The sequence below is a fragment of the Penicillium samsonianum genome (genome assembly GCF_028829775.1).
Source record: "Penicillium samsonianum strain IBT 33392 chromosome Unknown utg000001l_segment0_segment0, whole genome shotgun sequence".
In the NCBI taxonomy this organism is placed as follows: domain Eukaryota; kingdom Fungi; phylum Ascomycota; class Eurotiomycetes; order Eurotiales; family Aspergillaceae; genus Penicillium; species Penicillium samsonianum.
The window spans coordinates 3216799-3236922 of NW_026643259.1; the positions used below are offsets into that span (position 1 = coordinate 3216799).

Below are 20124 nucleotides of genomic sequence, written 5' to 3' on the forward strand. Positions count from 1 at the left end.
CGATGTACCAGTCCTATTGCCCATCTTATGAAATATAAAGGCATACACAAATCCTATCTAGAGGTATTCCATATCCAAGCATTCTCGTTTTCCTTGCTGCAAAGACGTGTGTAGCGAACAGCAGCAACATGAAAATCGTGGGAGGCAGCGTCGCCGCGTTTGGCATGGCAATGGCCCATATCATGTCAGCTATGGCACAGAATATGTCATACGGAGCGGACAATTTCTACCGCAGTGACAATGTGTCAGTTCACAAGATCACCTTCCCAAGCCAATATCAGACGACTATCGCGGGCAATCTTTTCACCCCCAACAACCTCAACCCCAGTGCCCCCGCTCCAGCCATTGTCATTGGCCACCCAATGGGTGCAGTGAAGGAGCAGAGCGCGAACCTCTACGCCACAAAATTGGCCGAACAAGGCTTCGTTACGGTGTCACTTGACCTGCCATTCTGGGGCGCCAGCCAGGGTAGACCTCTCAATGCCGTGTCGGCAGAACTGTATGCAGAGGCATTCAGTGCAGCAATAGACTACCTTGGGTCGCAGAAGTTGACGAGCGTGGATCGTGAGCGAATCGGTGGTCTCGGTATCTGTGGCAGCGGCTCCTTCATAATCAGCGCAGCGAAGATCGACCCACGCATCAAAGCCATCGCAACATCATCAATGTATAACATGGGAGCTGTCAACAGAGACGGACTACAGAAGTCACAAGTCCTCGCTGAGCGCAAGGAGGTCATCGCTGCGGCGGCGCAGCAACGCTGGATCGAGGTGGATGGTGGCAGAACTGAGTACACGGGCGGCACTCCGAATATACTCACGGCGAACTCGACTGCAGTGGACCGTGAGTTCTATGACTACTACCGAACCTCGCGTGGCCAATTTACGTCTAAGTGCACGACTCCGAATCTCACGACGCACCCGACGCTCTCGACAAACACAAAGTTCATGAATTTCTACCCATTCAACGATATCGAAACCATCTCGCCACGTCCGATGCTTTTTATCTCCGGTGACCAGGCACACTCACGCGAGTTCAGCGAAGATGCTTATGCGCGTGCGGGCGAGCCAAAGGAGCTGTTTTGGGTTTTTGGCGCTGGTCACGTTGACCTTTATGATCGCACGGATATGATTCCATTCGCTAAACTCACTCACTTCTTCCAAGCAAACCTCAGCTAGAGTGAGTGAGTAGCAACGCAAGCTGAAAGATATGGAATACTACTCTAGCTCGCAATACTTGGTGTATATAGGAATTCTCGACTTCGTCAATTTAGGTCACGTAAGCTGGATGGTATGCTTACGCTTCCTAACTAGAGATGGATTAGTCCGACGTCTATGTGGATCTCTCCCGAAAATTTGACTCCATTTTTACGGCAATTATAGTGACTAGTAGTATGGCAAGAGTGTATAACTGGGCCCGACCTCAGCAGTGTTGAACCTTAGATGTAAGCAACTGGCATTAGCACCGGAATTCTTGTGTGCCCATATCCGATGACCATAAAGACAATGTGTAAATATTTGTGATTATAAAGTCTTCTTTTCGTCTCAATTATCAAACGTGCGAATTTTCAGTATCTATCGATCTACATACAAACTATCGAGAAAATGCATGAATACACCCATACGGGGCCTGTTGATTGTAACAGGCCAATAAATGTGGCGAACCTCAAGGGGAAAACAGCAATTGTCACTGGTGGTGCGTCGTTTATTGGAACATTCAATTGAAAATGGAGCATTTACTGATTGTAAGACAGGTGCCAATGGCTTGGGAGAAGCCTATGTTCGAGCTCTGGCTGCCGCAGGGTATGAGACGATGCCAGAGAAACGAAGCGTTAACTAACAATATGACCAGAGCCAAAGTCTGCATCGGTGACCCTGACGTTCAAAAGGGAAGCAAACTGGAACAAGAACTCTCTGGGTATGTGCACGGTTCGATTTAGATGTCTGTGCTTCACGCTCATCTCGTGTATTGTCTCAAAAGGACCAAATTCTTTCCCTGCGACGTCACCAAGTGGAGTGATCAGGTCTACCTTTTTCGCCAAGCTGTTCTCTTCTCTCTAACAGGAAGGATTTCCCATGTCATAGCCAACGCGGGTATTCATCGCCTGGACGAAGTCTTTTCTTACTCTGGTGACGATCAGGAGCCAGAAGAGCCCGATTTGAGCGTCATCGATGTCAACATCAGGGGTACTCTTTATACCGCGAAATTGGCCGCACATTATTTCATCCGCCAGAATGGCACAGAAGCATCGCAAAAGCAGGAGGATTCTTCCTTGGTTTTGATCGGATCGGGTGCGGCTTTCCTGGACTGTCCACGGAGTCCTCAGTACAGTGCGAGCAAATGGGCCATGCGTGGAATCATGCACTCATTGAGAAGAACCGCTCATTTCTACGGTAGTCGGGTCAACATCATCTCACCATGGTAAGCGTCAATATTGTTGACTGTTGCATACTTTTATTACTAACAAGGCATCAGGTACGTCAAAACGAACATTTTATCCGATGATGATTTCAACCATGTATACAATGTGGGAGTTGAGTTTGCAAAAGCGGAAGATGCAGGCCAATGCCTGCTGAGGGTCCTCGGCGACGTCAATATCAACGGGCACTCGTTGTTCGTTTCAGGAAGGAAGTGGGCTCCTAATGGATACTTTGATCTCGATTTGGAGGATTACCCGCAGAATGTACTGATCCAGGAGATACAAGAAGATCAAATGAAATCGGCACCGGTCTCTTTGGGCTTGTTTGTGTGAACGAGTGACAAATCAAGGTAGAGTCGGAATCCAAAACTGTCTGGGTCAAACGTCTTGAATAACTTCCATGCTAGCAAATTTATTTGGGAAAATATCGAAAGGTGCAGACTTTCATGGTCACTCAGCAGATGAAATCAAAAATATTTGCCAGCTCAAATCGTTTGAGATATGATACAATTGCCTATTCATTAGGCGATCGGTATATCAAAGCTAATGTTGTTTTCCAATCAAGAGGCTTCTCGCCTCTCTTCGCTCTCCAACGATTAGTATTCATCACTAGCTCTTCACAACCTTTGAGCAGAAATCCCCACTTCAGTAGAAAGGCCGGCGTGACTTCCCAGCTTTCCGGCTCCCAAGAAGGACCCCACACCAGCAAAGTAGCCCCGGTATTTCTCGTATCCCAGAACGCCATCAAATCATGACACAAATCATCATCATCAATAATGTCTTGGACGGCTATAAGATTGTCACGCATATTGTGAAAGGGAAAGAAATCCAGCCAGGGGTGATGAGGAATGCGCCGTTGGCATTCTGTTGGTCGAAGACTCGGGGGTATTAAAGAAAGCGAGAATCCAGGTATTGGGGCGTTGAAAATGGAGATAGCATCATCACGTTGCATCCACTCCATTGTCATGCCAATCGAGCGTGTATTCTCGGTGATTGCACGGTGGATATTTAGTTTGGAGAGGGAGAGGAGGTGGTCAATGTTGGGGGAGTTGTGAATGTAGCTTTCCAATGCCAGGGACTCGATTTGCTGCATCATTGAGTTCGCATGGGGGGTGCGATTGTGCATGTGAACCCCGTTTCATCTCGGTCGATCAGAATAGGAGTGGAGCTCGGTGGTACAACAATGGCTTTGTTGCTGTGGAGCTGTGCCTTGTCCTCTGTGCTTTGGGTCTGCTGTCGCATCCCTGACAGTGTCAGTGGTTATGGTATAATGCGAGTGGAGCAAGGAGGAAGCGTACGATATGTTCTTTGGTTGAGGCGATTCTGTAATTTTCTCCGTTCAGTCCGATCTATCGTACCGGTCCAATCATCCTCAGGTTTCCGGATAGCCGCCTGTTGTGACATCCGGATCAGTTGAATTCGTTCATTGTTGGGGACCATATTTGATGACATGGGGAATGGGGGCGATCATGGCGGCGACATGGTTTTTTAAAGATGTAGTGTGCTTATGCCAAGCCTGAATGTGATTGGCTTACCTTAAATTAGAGTACGCTAATGCAAGTTGCTTACATGGCCTAACCTAATCTGGACTAGGCCTGACAAATCCATGGGTCGGTTAATTCCTTCCATTGGTTAAAGCGTTTCTTCCGAACGGCCATGAGGCAACAGGATTTTGGATGCTGTCTGCTTGTTGTGACTGTGGTACTCTCTTCTATTATATATCTGATGGATGTGTTCAGCTACGTCTCTACAAAATGGAAGCAAGAAAGTGATCAACAGAAAATTAATGCAGACGATGATCTACCTACTGCCATGGAGCTCTCTATATAGCTCTATGGGGACAAAGATAGAGGTCTGACTAACTGCAGGCAACCAAGCAAGGCCTAACTGGCTTGGTGCCTTAGTGCATCAATATCACTTCTATCTCGGGCCAAAAAACTGACTGATTTGATACATTAGTTACGGCCCTTGCAGTCGCGACTTACCGATGGGCTACCGAGAGACAACCAATATCTTCCAGCGGCTTACGTGCAGAATGCAATACCAGGTGTCTCCAGGAATTCTGGGAAAAGAGAAACACAATCATGCTCACTGAGTCAGAGTATGATCTGCCCTGGTTAAACTCACCCATCAGGGGCTTTCTGGTATGTATTCCCACGTTGTCCAACGTCAACAATTCTGTCTTGCGACCGTGGTGTGGCCTTATAGGCATTATTGGGCTAAATTCTTCTGAGGACATCGAGGAACGATGCCAGGTAGTGCGCAAAATAGCTCAATACCGAGGGTGAGTGTAGTCGAGATATAATTAAGGGAGAGTCTTCCGAATATTGAAAACTAAACACAAGCAACCTGAAGACTAAACTAAATATATGAATGATGTCCTTATATAAATATCATTCGCAGTTATCCCCTGTCTCTCAGTTTGGTATGCTGTGTTTCTTTTCCCAGTAGTCCCGGTGATATACCACTGAATATATATACCATGCCTCGGCACTGCAGTAGATATGGTATACTGCTTAGTCGAGTTGCCATCAACCAGCACTCACCGTGTAAAGAGTTATCAATGTACACGGCGTCCACAACAAGCCCCTATTCAGCACAGACTCTATGGGCAACATTACATATATCCGTTGCTTTCAGGTGCAGCTCGGAAACCCTGGACATCGAGAACGTTCAATCGCATTGCTAAAGGGATTGGAGGATAATGAGCTAAGATCCAGTGAAGAATCCCTCTACGATACTAAAACATAGTATAAACTTTGAGATCTACAGTATAATGCTTGATCCTGAATTTCAATACCATGCTCTAGGAAAGTGTCAAGTCTAAAGACGCAAGCTTGAAAAATAGGGAGAGTACATATCTTGGAACTAGGTTTACAATCTCGCAACGAGGGAATTATGTTATGTGCTGTTTTTAAAAGAAAGAAAGCATCAATTCCAAGTACTACATATGGGAAGACAGAGAGCCTTGGAGCGAAGAGGTGGGGGGAACCCGGGAGACCTCGGGAGCCCACACTTGCAAACCAAGCAAATCCCCATGGGATGACAATATTGAAGACTGCTTGCAAAGCAAGCCCAGTGGGCAAAAAACAAGTGATAATGCATGATCGTAACAAATCTAACCCGCTCCTAGCAAGAGCTATCCGCGCCATAACACGCGACGACGATATGATGACTTTATTAATCCACATTGTCAGCAAGTCCTCGAGCAATATACCGATTACGCTAAGGAAACTTGTGTTAACTCATGAGAAATTGGACCAAGTCACCGAGCAAAAAGGCTTGAAGATATCGTGCCCAATTTTGTTCTCTGAGAAAGATATCGAACATAGTTGACGACAGGCAAACGCTTGGATTGACGCGTATGGCGAATCCGACAAGCTCCGAACGCAAGTCATTCAGCACGATGGCTGGGTCTCTCACGAGAACTATGAGGAAGCTATGCGCAACTGAGAGTATTATAGACCCACAGTAAAATAATTGCAACAGCGGCTAAAAACACTGTTTTAAGGTACAGGGGTTTAAATTTCGAATATCATTATTGGCCCCTGGAGTGGCAAGTCTTGGAAGCGCATACTTGGCACTATACTAGACTATTTCGATACCTAATTCGTTTATTCACTAGCAGTACTAACGAGTAGTTCAGGATGAATCTCCTCGTCGTAAATATCACTAGTTCCCCTCTGTACAGCTGGTCGGGATTCAATCCGGCCTATCCATTCCTTCAGGTGTGGGTAACCCTCCATCTCCTCTTCTGAAATTCTGCTACGTTTCCACCCCCGGATCCAGGGATATGCATTAATATCAGCAATACTAAACTTGCCAAGACCATTTCCAGCAAGGTATTCACGAGGCTGGCAGGTCAGGCTTCCAGAAAGATGGAGCTCAAGTACATTGTAAACGCGGAGTGTCTCGGCCTTGAATCTCTGGATGGCATCTGCAGATATTAAGTAATTAATCAAATGTTCCAAGGTTTGCTCTACGCTGTCTGCGCCAGTATTTATTGGAGAGGTCTACCTACAAGGTATCTGTTCAGGAGCAAATCTTCCAAAGTGGTTCAGTTGGCCTTGGTTAGGCTGACCTGAAGCATGCCAGAAGATAAGCCACTGCATCATCTGGGACTGTTCCTTGGAATCGGAGAAGCTCAAGTGATGGTCTTTATCCACCATGTCTACAAGATAGAGTAGCTCCGCTGATGACTCTATGACGGGGAAAGGTTGTTGTCCAGTGTTATCAATGAGAACGGGGATTCTCCCTATAATATGTAAGAAATTATACAATCCCGCATTTTGGATTAACCTACCATTTGGGTTGAGCTTTAGAAACCACGGTTTCTTCTGTTCATTGGTGTCGATATCTATCAAGGAAGTTGTCCACTCTAGCCCGTAAATATCTTTCAACTCCTCAAGAAAGATCTGGACTTTCTTTCCGTTGGGAGTTAAGCAAGTAATAAGGTGTAAGCCCTGATTTCATCGTCAACATCCAGGCAAAGTGATATGACCATGAGGCCCAATACCTTGGCATTCCTGACCGCTGCTGGGGTTATTTCTGTATACAAGCTAGCCATTTTATGGCGAACTCGGAGTGAAATGGTGGATTTAAATTGCTGCCTGCCTTTCTATGTCATATCGCGACTACTTAGCTCAAAGGTGGCTTTTTTATCAGGAACGTGTGATATATTCGCCTTAGGCAGGAAAGCCTTGGCTACCTCCGCAATGTTTCAGATTTTCGCTAAATGTAACCTAAAGCTGTGGTGTAATCGTTAGTAGGACGCTTAATCAAACTCAATGGCATTTTAGCCTAATTAATCAATTCTGTGATAAATGCTTGGTTATGAGTGAATAAGAAACGGCCTATAGCCCTTCTGTTTATTTGACTGTGAAATTGATTTGACCTCACTTGAATTTCACAAAAACGACATTTAGAGAAAGTCGGGAGTAACACTACTAGTAGTTCAAGAGAGACAACCATGTACTATTGGCTCGAGGAGAAACCGGACGGGGAGAAAGAAGGACGGGGACGCGAAGCGCGCGAAGGAAAAAATAGCGAATACTCATTTCCCCATTGTCGACTGTCTGGGGCCTCGGCACAGACCGAGAACTCTAAATAAAAAAATAAAAAAGCCGAACGAACATCACATCTGAGCACAAGGCCGGAAAAAAGCAGGAAACCACAACCCTAGCTCCGGGGAGCCGATTCTAGCATAGGTGTTCCGTCGGAATTCCGACTGCCAAGTGGCTACCAGCTGATTAAAGCAGGGGTTTTTCCAGGTAATCCGGAATCAAAGTGGCGTGCATTGGCTAAAAGAGTGCGCAAGGATCGGACAAACAACGCGATAGGTTAGCGCCAAAACTCCAACAAATTAGCATCAAAGGCCGTAGCTTATCTAGAGAATGCCCCCAAAACTCGGTGGATACGCACAGCGGGATCTCACTGAATATGATAGTGTATGTTTTTTGTATTCTGCTTGGATACTGGTATTATTTTACATATATTACAACAATCCCGAGTCTTCTAGGGCTGGAGTCTTCTAGGGCTGGGAATGCTGCTAACCTGAAGAAAAATCAATTGGAACATTAGACGGGCGTTATGGAACCCAATGGGAAGTGAAGGGTCCGAGCTTTCTAGGGCTGGTATGTTAACATCTTAGGGGAAATGTTACCATCGGGGTCAAATAGCGACTCTTAAAAAAAAATATCAGGGCTCAATTGGTTTTTATTGAGGTGTGAGACAAATACTGTTCTGTGGCTTCAAGCATAGTGGCTCATTTTAAGGCTGCATGGTATCATAACAATACTCGCCACCGTGGTCCGATAACAATCTATTTTCTCCGATATTGGATTATAAGAGGTCCGTAGGGCCTAGGAACAAACATGCGCGATCAGCTCTACAGCCATACCCCCACCCCCTTGGAACAGAGAGTCATTTATATGATATGTCTCCAAGTATGCCCGAGTCGCCGGTAGAGACCAGTGATATCTCGGTGGTTAGCCAGGAAGCCATCGGTGAAAAGACCCCTGCTACTGTGCTTGCTACCAAAGATGAGCATTCACTCGATGACAATGACTCCGACAGCAATCCGGATGCGATCATCCGTACTGGTGCTGACGCAGCTCTTCATCTGCTGTCTCTTCGAGATGACTTTGACAATGTCTTAACCTTTCGCAGTATATTACTTGCGTCTGGCCTTGCGTGTTTCCAGGCTGTGATGAACCAGATCTATCAGGTAACTTCCAATCCATTTATTTCCCGCATATACACTAATGACTCGATCCATAGTTCAAACCGACTCTGGTTACGATTCAGGGAACCTTCATCGTGCTCATCTCTTACTTCATCGGTAATGCCTGGGCTAAATTTCTTCCCCGTGGCGACAAATTCGAAGCTCGCTGGAGGGCGAAAGGTGGCCAGGGAAACCTACCTTGGTTGATCAAGGTGATCAAATTTGTTAATAATGGGCCATGGAGTCTGAAAGAGCACGCAATCTGTTCAATCACTGCTACATCGGCCTCGAATGCTGCGCCTACCTCAACTGTGTTTGCAGCACAGGATCTATTCTACAATCTTCCCCTGAGCGCTGCAACTGTGATATTGAGTACTATCTCCATCGGCCTATTTGGCTACGGGATCTGCGGAATTCTGCGTCCTATTGCTGTCTGGCACACCGAGGCAGTCTACTGGAGTAGTTTGCCTACCGTCAAGACTCTCCAGGGACTTCATTGGCAGGAAGTCAAAAACTCGAAACCGCTTCGATACTTCTGGTATGCATTCACTGGCATGTCGATATACGAGATTATTCCTGCCTACATCTTCCCGTGGCTAAACTCTGTTTCCATTCCTGTACGTGGTTTGCTTATTTCATTCTCGTCTTGGTCTCGGATAAATCCTTCTGATTATGGGAATTTCATCGGAACAAAAGTTATTGACTTCAGACTTTATAGTGTCTGGCTGCACAAAAGGCCACTGGTGAAACTGCTGCCGTACTCAACAATATCTTCGGTGGAGCTACCAACAATCAGGGCCTTGGCCTGTTCACGTTTTCATTCGATTGGCAATATGTGAGATGATACCCCCTATACCCGCACATTGATCTAGCAAGTCATCTAACAGAAGCAGCTCACATCTTTCCAAACCTCGCTCCCTCTCAAACTACAAATTCATCAAGCCGTCGGACTCTTTTCCTGTTTTATTATTATGATTGGCATATATTACGGCAATGGCTGGAATTCGAGATCACTCCCATTCATGTCGTCGAGACTGCTTACAAACGAAGGCACCAGATACCCCCTGACGGAAGTTTTCCCCGGTGGTGTCCTCGACGAGGCCGCCCTTCTTAAAAATGGCTTGCCGAGGATCACTGGAACGTTCGCATTCGCGCTTTTCATGGCCAACGCAGCAATGGGTGCCTTGATCGTTCATTGCTTCATATTCTGGGGCAAGGATATCCGGCGGGCATATAAAAGCGCGAGAGAGGGTAGATATGATGATAGACACCATTCGCACATGGCAAAGAATTATAAAGAGGCTCCGTGGTGGTGGTATATCATCGTCCTTGTTGGCAGCTTTATTCTCGGTATCATTGTGACTGTGAAAGAGAACATCACCTTGTCAGTTTGGGCATATGTTATCGCACTGCTGCTAGGATGCATTATCGCCCCCTTTGTGAGTACAATATCCTCCATACTGATATTCATACAGCAACGCTGACTATGACCGTGGTATAGAGTGTCATCCTCTTTTCTCGCTACGGCAATGGTATTGCTACCAATAATTTGTCAAAAATGCTGGCTGGACTCATCCTTCCTGGACGCCCGATAGGTAACATGTACTTCGCTGCTTGGTCGCATAACGTCATTTCAAATGCGGTTAATCTTTCCAATGATCTGAAGATGGGCGAATACCGTGAGTATCTCTGCCGTTATTTCCAAGGTTTGATTACAAGCTGACATTTGTTTTGAACTTATCTTTTAGTGAAAATCCCTCCTCGTATCATGTTCCTAACGCAAATATATGGAACAGTTCTTGGTGGCTTCGTGAACTACGCCATTATGAGCTCTATTGTGTCAAGCAATCGAGATCTTCTCGTCGATGGTAATGGAAACTCCTCTTGGAGTGGTGCAACTATACAATCTTACAACACCAATGCCGCATCGTGGGCTCTGGCTCCCTATATCTATAAGGTCGGTACCCCATATGGGGCTGTACCTCTAGGTCTGGCCGCTGGCGCTGCTGCTGTGGTTATTCACCGTATCTTTTATCACGTAAGTATTCCCACATCTTCCCTACTCTACTTGAAGCTGACGCCTGATTGACTTTTAGTTTGTGCCGAAAATTGGGAAGTTTGACGTCTCGGATATCAATCTACCACAGTTCATCCAATACGCCGGATTTATTCCCTACAACCAAACCCAGACCTGCGTCATTTTCACCTGGATCACTGCCGGGTTCTACGTTCAGTATTATCTCCGGAACTACCGACCGCGAATTTTCAAGGACTATTCATATCTGATTACGGGTGCCTTTGATGGCGCTAGTCTGACGGTTCTCTTCGTCCTCTCATTTGCTGTTTTCGGGGCTGGTGGAGTTTCGCACCCATTCCCAGCGTGGTGGGGAAACAACGAGAATGGGAACTATGATTGGTGTCCTGTAGCAGAGTAGGGGAAGTGAGTCGGACAATAGGGATTTTGAATACACGGAGAAAGCTGGTCACAGGAGTATGAATGGTGCCATCGCAGATCGAATGTTATATAGCATATGACTGATACCCAAACTTGGCAGAACAATGTCATTAATTATTACCGTTCCCGGGATCCACGTGGATCTGTACCATATTTATCGTATATCGCCCCATAAGGACTTCATCTTAATCTCATAAGCAAGACCCGAGAGCCTCTTTTTGACTTGTCTCATCGCTATTCCATTTCTCTGCCCGTATCTCATCATCCATCTCTCCCTCTCCTAACACCCAATTTCTTACCAACATGCCTCCCTCCAAGACGTCCACCGTACTTGTGAGTATACCGCACTCTGCTACTGGATTAAGTTGTGTCGCTGATTTCTTTTTGGATGGACAACCCACCTAGGCCCACCTCGCCCACCACCCACCAAGTCACCCACCGAGTCCCGCACCGAGTTGCCCGCTCATAGTGCCTCCCTACCACTAGTAAGAATATCCCAGTTGCCTACCACGCTTTGAGTCGGGTCACTAACATCACTTGTCTTGCTAGTTTACCGTTCCTGTGGGCTGGACTACCAATCCCCCAAGTCCGGCGTACAAAGGAGAGTGGGAGGGCCCCGAATCGGAGGGTCAGATGATGGCTCGGTACTTTGGGCTTGGACGAGGAAGACCGAGCATGGAGAATACTGTCATTGCGCGACACGATATTTTCCGATCGCTTGATTGCGCACAAGGGTCGCAGTAAGTTCGGATTATGAGTCGTTTGTGACCTAAAGTACGTTATGTCTCGGATATTAATATCCAACAAACAATCAATTACAACTTCGATCTCTCTAAAGGTTTTCCCATCCGCATCTATCTCTCACTCGATATGCTCCTCTTGGTTGCTTCTCACATCATCCCACACTTGATATCTCTCCAGACAGTACTACGAGAGGTGGAACTGGCTGTCAAGGGCGGTCGCCTCCCACCAGTGACCCTACGATTTAAAGATACCACACGCTGGAATCAGCCTGTCGCTTCAGATGATCTCGAGTTCTGGGATGCTTCTTTGCGTGGTCTGCCTTTGTATCCAACCCCGAACCGAACCAACTTCCATGGAACTTCCCGGGTGTATAAGCTCCCCGAAGAGGTCATGTACAACATAACAGAATACAGTATACAACACGGAGTTAAATTCCACCAGCTCTGTCTCACCGCTATTTCACTATGCCTGCGTCAAAATTGACCCTCATATCAACCAGTGGTATTGGGGGCGCCGTTCCTCAATCGAGGGCTGGACGACCTTGATGTAGTTGGCCTGTTTCTCGAGCCATTACCTATGCGCATCGGTGCCCCTTCCGATGGAACTGGAATCACATATGTACGCGATACGCAATAATCAAGCCGAGATTCTCTCTCCCACGCCATCCCATGGCACGCTCTTCTATATCATTTCGACATTCATCCAGATCACCCAAATGTCCCTTTCATCGAGGCCATTGTGATATTCCATGATTATCCGGCGGTCCGAATTTTTGACGTTCCGGGGTAGCGCCACTGATGACCTGGTGTCAGGGCGCAAAGTTCAACTTAATGATGGAATTTTGTGCTCAGAGAGATGGTTCTTTTTTTCTACACATTGAGTATGACGATGTGAACTAAGGGGGGAGCAACCTCGATGCGTTTCAGCATTCTATAATGTTAGTGCTCATAAGGTTGACTCGGGGTTTGGATATTGCCAGTATTCAGACAGATCTTGATACTATGTCCGAGGTGCCACCGTATAAAGGTGATCAGTATTTTGGTATGCGGAGTTTGGATGTTTAGTCGAGGACACATAATTCTTGATTAAAAGCGCAAAGGAAAATCTAAGTAGTGACACGGGAACCTGCTAAATATGTGTCAAACACTACAGTTGAATATATGGTTAAATATAGGGTATTCTACCCGGAAAATCATAGGACGTTGAATTAGCGAATCCCACACATATTATGCTTTGTCAGTTTGTCCCTTGAATTTTCGTTCTTGTCACTTTAGTTGGAGAATTACATATCTGTGGGATACATGTTGAAGAGGGGAACGCTCTAGGTAGTATGCTCTTTTGGCATACGGGTCGATTCAGCACTCGCAATTCAGCGCCATACCCACCGAGGCATACAAAGAGAACTGGAACGTCAGTCCAAGACGTGAATTCAGAGACGTGTAGGAGTGTGTATTGTCAATCTGTAACTATCTGCTACTTGTAACCTCTCCAGTGCATCAATGCTTACATAACAAAACTGCGAAAAGAAGGAAATGACAGGCGAGGCTAATAGAGGCTAATACGTAGTGAGGACCATGTTCCCCACTACAATGTGTATACCATAAATTGTTGTACTGCCAGATTTCTGTCACAAAATTGTACCATTTTCGACTTGTTTCTACCTCACACGAAAAATGTCCTTTCAATCCTTTTAACAAAGAAGACACAATGTCATCTAATTTAGGAAGACATAATGCTAGCTATTTTAGGCTAGTGAAAGAGATTATAGAAAGCCTTTGTGAAGAATTATAGAAAGTCTTTGTAAAGGAACTCGGGTGATCAAGACTGAGGTTTTATTAATCTGCACTTAACGAAGGATTTTTTTATAACCCATTGTATAAACTACGAGTTGATGGACTCGACAGAGGTCTATAAGAATGATCAAGTCCTCGCTCGGAATAAACTCGATCATCACAACAAACAATCTTCTAGAAACCTTCCATATCGCAACCATGCCTAGTCAAGGATCAATCCATTACGGCCACTGTGAGCTCTACGTTCAAATTTGCTACCCGGGGGATGACGGTGCCATCCATTGGATGATCGTTATGAAGTATACAGGTGCTGACCGTGGCACCCGGCTCCACAGCATTGGCTACAAGGGTCATCGTACATTGGCTATAGAACCTGGCAAAAGATTTGATAGCCAGTCAGTCGAACACACACACTATCTCGGTAGAATTCATGAAGCCGATAGTGGTATTGTCATACAAGAGGCTGAAAAGATTCCACTACAGAGCTGCCAACTATGGGCTTGTTACCTGTTGCTTAGACTTGAGCGCAAGAGACGGCTCCCAAAGGGGACCTACGACCATTATATGAACTGTTACAGGCATAGACGTGATGAAGATTATGGACCTGGTGATGATCAATGCCCGGTTCATGGACATTAGTTCTCGATTTCTCCCCCTTTTTATCCTCAAATTTGTTCTTTGATTTTGTTTCTTTGTTTTCTTTTGTGTTGATTTCAGTGTCTTTGTGCAGGATCTATATCTAGTTATTGCTCTTCAAAGTAAATTAGCTAATAAAGATACTTGAAAAACCTTTGTTCTAATTTCGTGTATTCCTCAATTAGGGATCGTAGTGGTGGTGGTGGTGGTAGTTGCGATCCGGTCGCTTATGATGATATCAAGGTGCGATACATCCATAAATAGGGGGTGGATTTTAAATTATCTCGCTAATTTTGAAAATGGACCCTCGAGCATGAGGTTCTTGGAATCTTCGAAACAGTGTTGAGCTTGTGCCATCCTCTTGTCTTCAGCATCCCCGTGTTGTCCTGCAAAATGTGTGAAGCCATGCTTGGCTCCTGCTATCAGTTTCCATCTAACCCCATCTTCGTCAAATGCAAGTTTTATCTCTTGGTTTGCTTTCCAGTCTACTTTTTCATCTCGATTCGCGAGTTTTCTTGCCATCCTCCAAGCTTCGTGACAAAGTATGTCATGCTCAGCCCCGAAAATCAAAATGCGATCCGGAAGATGTGTTCGGTCGGTAAACAGAACGCTCAAACGCGAATCATAACAATCTTGGCCCGAAACAAGGTACGCTTCTCTTATTAGAGGAATCTGCGCTAAAAGTGGATCGACTTCGCCGACAGAGTCATACGGACGGAGGCAAGCTTTGGGGGCCGGGTTGTCGGAAAAGTCGGTGGCTGGGTACCAGGCGACTGCTGCTGCAATTGAAGTTTAGGGTTTTGTGTAACTGAAATCGCGAGATTCCCTCCTGCCTGTGATAGAGTCAGTGTACAAATTTCTTAATCTAGAACCTATTCAATGAGAAGGTAAATTATCCCGCGTGTTGGGAGTGGCAAATGCTTACAGAATAGCGCCCAACGGCTACCCGACGTTCGTCGAAAGTCAACTCGGGATCGGCAAAGACGTCTAGAGTTGTATCGACAATATTATTTGTGGCGGTCGGGAACTTAGCCATAGGAGCTTTGCTGTAGTCACAGGATATGACAATGCAGCCAAGTTCCCTGCGAACTTGGTCATTATCACCATCGTCGATACAAGGTTCGCTAATGATAAATCCCCAAAAAGCAATGGTGGCTTATCTCCTTTTCGATAATCTGGAGGGTAGAAGATGCGATTCTGCAATTTTGGATGTGACCTGAACGCTTTGATTTTGTCGGGTTTCGGAATTCCAAATCTATACGCAATGTAGCGAGCAAAGACGTAAAAGTAGGCACGTATGCATGCTGCTTTCATCCATAGAATGAGGCCAGAGTACCGATCTTGTGAGGACGCTCGTATTTCTTCACATGTACCCATCTTTCTCGGAGGTGATATGGTGTGAAAGGCGAGGGCAGAGATTAGGGCAGGTTAGAAGCTTATACAGAAGGATTACCCGAAGTTTAGCCGGCCGGCCCCCGGGTTACTTTGGGGGGGGGGGGGGCCTGGGGGGTAACTTAGAGCAGGATTAAGGATTGCAAGGATTAGCCAGTAACCAATCATGTCCAGCTGGGCAGCTATCTAACACCAACCACTTCCAATTATTTACTTCATGATATTTGGTCCCTCCTAAGATAATACATACGACCATAGGGTGTGGAAAACAGGGCTTCCCGTCCGCTCAGCCGTACTTAAGCCACACGCCGGTGAGTTAGTAGTTGGGTGGGTGACCACCAGCGAATCCTCACTGTTGTATGTTTTTTTTTTTGCTTGTGAACATATGAAGAGCATAGTTATATATCATCATCATTATGAAATCAATCATCGAAACTTATACATAGAAAAGTCGTTTCCTCCCAATTTCACCGCCTATATTCTAGCCACAACACTAATAAGGGGGAAAAACGATATTTGAAAAGAACATCTGACAATATCTAACAAGACTACCTACCAAAAAACACCTTAGAAGGCCGCATAAACGGCCGACTATTCTTGTATTATTATTATTATTATTATAGCGAAAAGATGCAGAGAAGATCTAGAAATTTGGATTCTCGACGTACCCTCACCCTTATCTATAAATTCGTATCTGTTCTGGAATCCTACTTTATCAGGAATAATAAAGGGAGAAGATTAAATGATAGTGTAAGATGCAATTGATTGACGATATGAAAACCCGGGCTATCCAAAAATTAGACATTTCCAAGGCTCGAACATCCCCTAACATCAAAACAATGCCGAGAAATAATTCTCACGCATACCTTATATAAATCCTTGCCTTTGCATTCACACTAGAATACAGGGAAACCCCCGTTAGGGCAAAAACTGTACTAAGGCTCATAACATCCGCCAGCGAGACGGGGATGGCATCATCCTCGAATGTACCAATTTGGTGCGAATCGTTAGGCGCCGGAGGGGTGGTGCTATCAGTTTCCCGTGGGCTTAGGCTTAGGCGTAGCTGCGGCCTTGATCTGGGGCCGGTGTCTCTGAAGAGATTATTAACTGGTGTTTAGAAATTAAGTGAGGCTGAGTACTTTGTCTTGAAGTTCTGCAATTGCTCTTTCGTTGGATAAAGGGTGGCTGGAAGTATGAGGACAGGGGAACTCAACAAGGGTCTAGTTCCTTCCAAGACCATCATTCCTTGCAATATTAGAGTTTACTGTAAAGAGACATTGTTCCTCATGGATCGGCATATTTACTCCCCGTGGATTCCTCGCAGGCATACTCAACAGCTCGTTACCTCGGCTTGCTCGAGATCTGTTTACAAATTTTACAAACCGAGCTGTACATAATATGCATGGTGGAAATTCTGGGGCCTGATCAATGCTCCCGAGAAGATGTGTTTGTAGGATCAATTGACATATGACCAGGCCTACATGGTTGAAAACTTATTGTCTTCCCCGGAATGTACTTCGTAATATCATAGCGCTATATCGAGATTGGTCCTTCGCTTGGCACAGTCTTGGTCCTAACTCCGAATAGAGAAAGTTTCTACAGAACGGTCACGGAATTTATAACAGTATGGTGGAAATCTGTTGCAGAGAACAAAACTTTAATTAAGTGCATTAAGAGGACCGATTGACCACTGCTGAGCCCACAATTGGCTCGTTACTTGTTTACTCACGACGAGGCTCGGGCACACTAGAAGCAAAGTGTGAAACCGAGCCGCACTATCCACCTAGGCTAGTCAAATGCCAATCACTGTAATGCCCGATCTGCCTCGTCGAATGCAGTGCTGATCTCGTCAATCGAAGGCTGAGACTTGCGAAAGGTTTCCTCCGGGACCTTGTTCTTGGCCTCGGATTCAAAAAAGTCTCTTTTCGCTGTGCAGATTGCCCAGATATGTGCGAGCTTCAGGGCCCAATCCGGCCTTTTTGAAAAGGGGGGCCTACATAAGAGTTCCGTAAGCATTTCCAATCGAAAATTAAAGTTTGTGGAACCATAAAAACAAACCTTGTCTTTAGCAGAGTGAATAGCATCGAGCAGGACAGGGACCATTCGCGAATAGGAATCATAGTATTGATTGCCTTCTTCAGCTGTCATTCTGTCCTCGTCCGCTAGTTTCTCGCGGGCTTCGCGAGTGGATGTTTGCGCAACCATGATGGATCTGGCAACCCCAAGCGAGGATGGGATACCGCCGCTGTAGTTATTCAGCGAGTCTCTCGCGGCTCCGATCTTTTCGGTCATAGTATCCATGTATTCGATCTGTTGTGCAACATTTGCCGCGCCTGAGACCTGTGACAGTGCACAGAGGCCGCTCACAAGGAGCATGTTGACTTTAGTCCACAGCATGGTGGTGAGGAGGTTGCGAAAAATGGAGTTGAAGCGCCAATAAATGGTGGACTAAGGATGAACAAAGAACAATGGGGCAGATAGGGCAACTTAAATACCTATGAGCACTGGACGATGGAGGAGGATGACCGATCAAGATACCTAGAGATACCACGTAGGGAGGAATGTTATTCCCAAGGTTGTATTTATTGCATTCCCATAGGAGATCTATCGATAGTCGACATGCTGAAATGCTTGCATCATCGCAATATAACGACGAAAGTCCGGGCGCTTTTGGGGGATCTCCGTAGGGCAATATCCGGAAAGGTGTAGATCTACGATGAACCGCCTTTCACACATATTAGACTAAGGTATTTCTTTTACCTAGCAGATAAATAAGCCTTCAAAGGACTCCTAGACGGCTTGTGAAAAAGATGTGGAGATGATTCTCGTCAATATTCTCTATTAATCTTGACACTGGGCTCATTAAAGGTACATATCCTTGAAGTACAACCTGTCAGTACGAGCGTCAATCCTCTCCAGAGTTCATATGAAGTATAATTATTGATTATCAACTTGACCTGTGCATTCTGACACAAACCAGAGGGATCAAATTGCTGGAAACGTAAGTCAGGGGGCTTTGCATTCCTGGTTTAGAATTACGAAAACATCACTCCCCTTTGTTTTTATCCTCTACTCAAAAAACTATTTTACTACTAAATAAAACATTAATCTGTTTGACACTCCCGAGGTCTCATATCAGTAATTGTTTAGATTTCACTAACGAAATATTGATAACAAGTGTAGTTTACCCTGGACGCTATAGTATTTGAAAGTATTGCAATAGGCTTCTAGAAGAACTTATAAGGTAGGGCGACAAAAGAAGGCCAAAAAGTCATTACCTTACAGGGCACGCACCGAGTTGGGGGAGGTTACTACTTATGCCAAGCCAGGGTGCCCACAGTAAACTCGGCCACGGTGACCTCCCTCAGATCGTGGACTTGGAGGTCACAGTGACCACTTTATTTCCGATAACTATTATTATTAAAATATTCTGTTCGACTTTTATTTGTGTCTCCCCTTTTAATCCTTCGGTCCGCCTATACTTCCATAACTACATAATATACTAATATGTATCCTTATAATACACCCTTCTATATTATATATATGTTTTCTTATTATAAGAATATAATAAATAAAACGTAAATAGTAAGATAAAATATTAATATTAGAGAACGAACGTTAGTAGTAGTATATATGGTAGTGGAATAGAGTAGTAGTACGGAGTAGTGGTAAGGAATATATATATTTATTATTTTAGCATTTAACCACTTACAAATATTAACAAATTCGAGGAAAATAAAATAAATTGCTATTCTATAAGATACAAATATATTATAGCAAGTAGAATCAAAAATTAATTGATTATTCTATATAATATAAGTAAATATTGAAGAGGGGAACGCTCAAGGCAGTATGCTCTCTGGCATACGGGTCGATTCAGCACTCGCAATTCAGCTTCATACCAACCAAAGCATACAAAGAGAACTGGGACATCAGTCCAGGAAGTGAATTCAGAGAGGTGTAGGAGTGTGTATTTTCAATCTGTAACTATCTGCTACTTTAAACCTCTCCAGGGCTGCACGTCGGTATTTACATAACTAAACTCCAAAAAGAAAGGCAGGCAAGGCTAATGTGCAGTGGGGGACATAGTCCCCCACTACATTGTATATTGTAGTAGGATTGGTGACATGTAGTTATATATTGTAGTTACAATGTATGTTATACTATGTAGAATAAAGGGTGCGGTTTAGTGTGGTAGGTTTACGCTAAGCCTCTAAGTTAACTTAATACGGAAAACCCCTTGATTATATAATAATAAAATGGTCACGGTGACCTCTCCCAAGTACCCCCCTTGGCAACAATTCTGTCAATGTAAATCCCGCCGATCAGTTTGCGCTAGTAATAATATAGTTTTTAAACAACCGAGTACAATAAATTGCATAGTTAGCAAGGCCTAATCTTGATGATATTTGGCATAGAAGTTCGAGTATTTTTCGTGAATGAATACTTATTAGTATATAAAGCC

At 45.0% G+C, this 20124-nt stretch overlaps 12 protein-coding genes across 12 annotated transcripts; 7 read left to right on the forward strand and 5 right to left on the reverse strand.

The window, feature by feature from the left end:
• Window positions 1-128: 128 nt before the first annotated feature.
• N7471_001225 (alpha/beta hydrolase) lies at window positions 129-1175 on the forward strand (the record flags this gene model as incomplete). The annotated part of the gene is made up of 1 exon (XM_057273946.1): window positions 129-1175. The coding sequence occupies one exon, from the start codon at window positions 129-131 to the stop codon at window positions 1173-1175; it is 1047 nt and encodes a 348-aa protein (XP_057142125.1).
• A 31-nt stretch (window positions 1176-1206) lies between these two features.
• N7471_001226 (uncharacterized protein) lies at window positions 1207-1432 on the forward strand (the record flags this gene model as incomplete). The annotated part of the gene is made up of 2 exons (XM_057273947.1): window positions 1207-1275; window positions 1322-1432. The coding sequence occupies 2 exons, from the start codon at window positions 1207-1209 to the stop codon at window positions 1430-1432; spliced, it is 180 nt and encodes a 59-aa protein (XP_057142126.1).
• Window positions 1433-1601: 169 nt separating this feature from the next.
• Window positions 1602-2749, forward strand: N7471_001227 (Short-chain dehydrogenase/reductase SDR; the record flags this gene model as incomplete). Its single annotated transcript, XM_057273948.1, has 5 exons — window positions 1602-1692; window positions 1751-1799; window positions 1849-1914; window positions 1978-2418; window positions 2473-2749. 5 exons carry the CDS (start codon window positions 1602-1604, stop codon window positions 2747-2749), a joined length of 924 nt encoding a protein of 307 aa, XP_057142127.1.
• Window positions 2750-2930: 181 nt separating this feature from the next.
• Window positions 2931-3509, reverse strand: N7471_001228 (DUF3425 domain-containing protein; the record flags this gene model as incomplete). The annotated part of the gene is made up of 1 exon (XM_057273949.1): window positions 2931-3509. One exon carries the CDS (start codon window positions 3507-3509, stop codon window positions 2931-2933), a length of 579 nt encoding a protein of 192 aa, XP_057142128.1.
• N7471_001229 (uncharacterized protein) lies at window positions 3509-3856 on the reverse strand (the record flags this gene model as incomplete). The annotated part of the gene is made up of 2 exons (XM_057273950.1): window positions 3509-3660; window positions 3775-3856. The coding sequence occupies 2 exons, from the start codon at window positions 3854-3856 to the stop codon at window positions 3509-3511; spliced, it is 234 nt and encodes a 77-aa protein (XP_057142129.1).
• A 2174-nt stretch (window positions 3857-6030) lies between these two features.
• Window positions 6031-7025, reverse strand: N7471_001230 (glutathione S-transferase family protein; the record flags this gene model as incomplete). Its single annotated transcript, XM_057273951.1, has 4 exons — window positions 6933-7025; window positions 6720-6879; window positions 6438-6671; window positions 6031-6353 (listed from the first exon to the last, which is right to left on the reverse strand). The coding sequence occupies exons 1-4, from the start codon at window positions 6981-6983 to the stop codon at window positions 6031-6033; spliced, it is 768 nt and encodes a 255-aa protein (XP_057142130.1). The 5' UTR covers window positions 6984-7025.
• Window positions 7026-8351: 1326 nt separating this feature from the next.
• On the forward strand, window positions 8352-11074 carry N7471_001231 (OPT family oligopeptide transporter; the record flags this gene model as incomplete). The annotated part of the gene is made up of 7 exons (XM_057273952.1): window positions 8352-8642; window positions 8696-9256; window positions 9358-9474; window positions 9527-10078; window positions 10141-10318; window positions 10388-10677; window positions 10736-11074. 7 exons carry the CDS (start codon window positions 8352-8354, stop codon window positions 11072-11074), a joined length of 2328 nt encoding a protein of 775 aa, XP_057142131.1.
• A 323-nt stretch (window positions 11075-11397) lies between these two features.
• On the forward strand, window positions 11398-11838 carry N7471_001232 (uncharacterized protein; the record flags this gene model as incomplete). The annotated part of the gene is made up of 3 exons (XM_057273953.1): window positions 11398-11431; window positions 11500-11579; window positions 11644-11838. The coding sequence occupies 3 exons, from the start codon at window positions 11398-11400 to the stop codon at window positions 11836-11838; spliced, it is 309 nt and encodes a 102-aa protein (XP_057142132.1).
• Window positions 11839-11964: 126 nt separating this feature from the next.
• On the forward strand, window positions 11965-12321 carry N7471_001233 (AMP-dependent synthetase/ligase; the record flags this gene model as incomplete). Its single annotated transcript, XM_057273954.1, has 1 exon — window positions 11965-12321. One exon carries the CDS (start codon window positions 11965-11967, stop codon window positions 12319-12321), a length of 357 nt encoding a protein of 118 aa, XP_057142133.1.
• A 1508-nt stretch (window positions 12322-13829) lies between these two features.
• N7471_001234 (uncharacterized protein) lies at window positions 13830-14270 on the forward strand (the record flags this gene model as incomplete). Its single annotated transcript, XM_057273955.1, has 1 exon — window positions 13830-14270. The coding sequence occupies one exon, from the start codon at window positions 13830-13832 to the stop codon at window positions 14268-14270; it is 441 nt and encodes a 146-aa protein (XP_057142134.1).
• Window positions 14271-14944: 674 nt separating this feature from the next.
• Window positions 14945-15303, reverse strand: N7471_001235 (alpha/beta hydrolase fold protein; the record flags this gene model as incomplete). Its single annotated transcript, XM_057273956.1, has 2 exons — window positions 14945-15100; window positions 15193-15303. The coding sequence occupies 2 exons, from the start codon at window positions 15301-15303 to the stop codon at window positions 14945-14947; spliced, it is 267 nt and encodes an 88-aa protein (XP_057142135.1).
• A 2265-nt stretch (window positions 15304-17568) lies between these two features.
• N7471_001236 (mannoprotein) lies at window positions 17569-18056 on the reverse strand (the record flags this gene model as incomplete). The annotated part of the gene is made up of 2 exons (XM_057273957.1): window positions 17569-17652; window positions 17718-18056. The coding sequence occupies 2 exons, from the start codon at window positions 18054-18056 to the stop codon at window positions 17569-17571; spliced, it is 423 nt and encodes a 140-aa protein (XP_057142136.1).
• Window positions 18057-20124: the final 2068 nt, after the last annotated feature.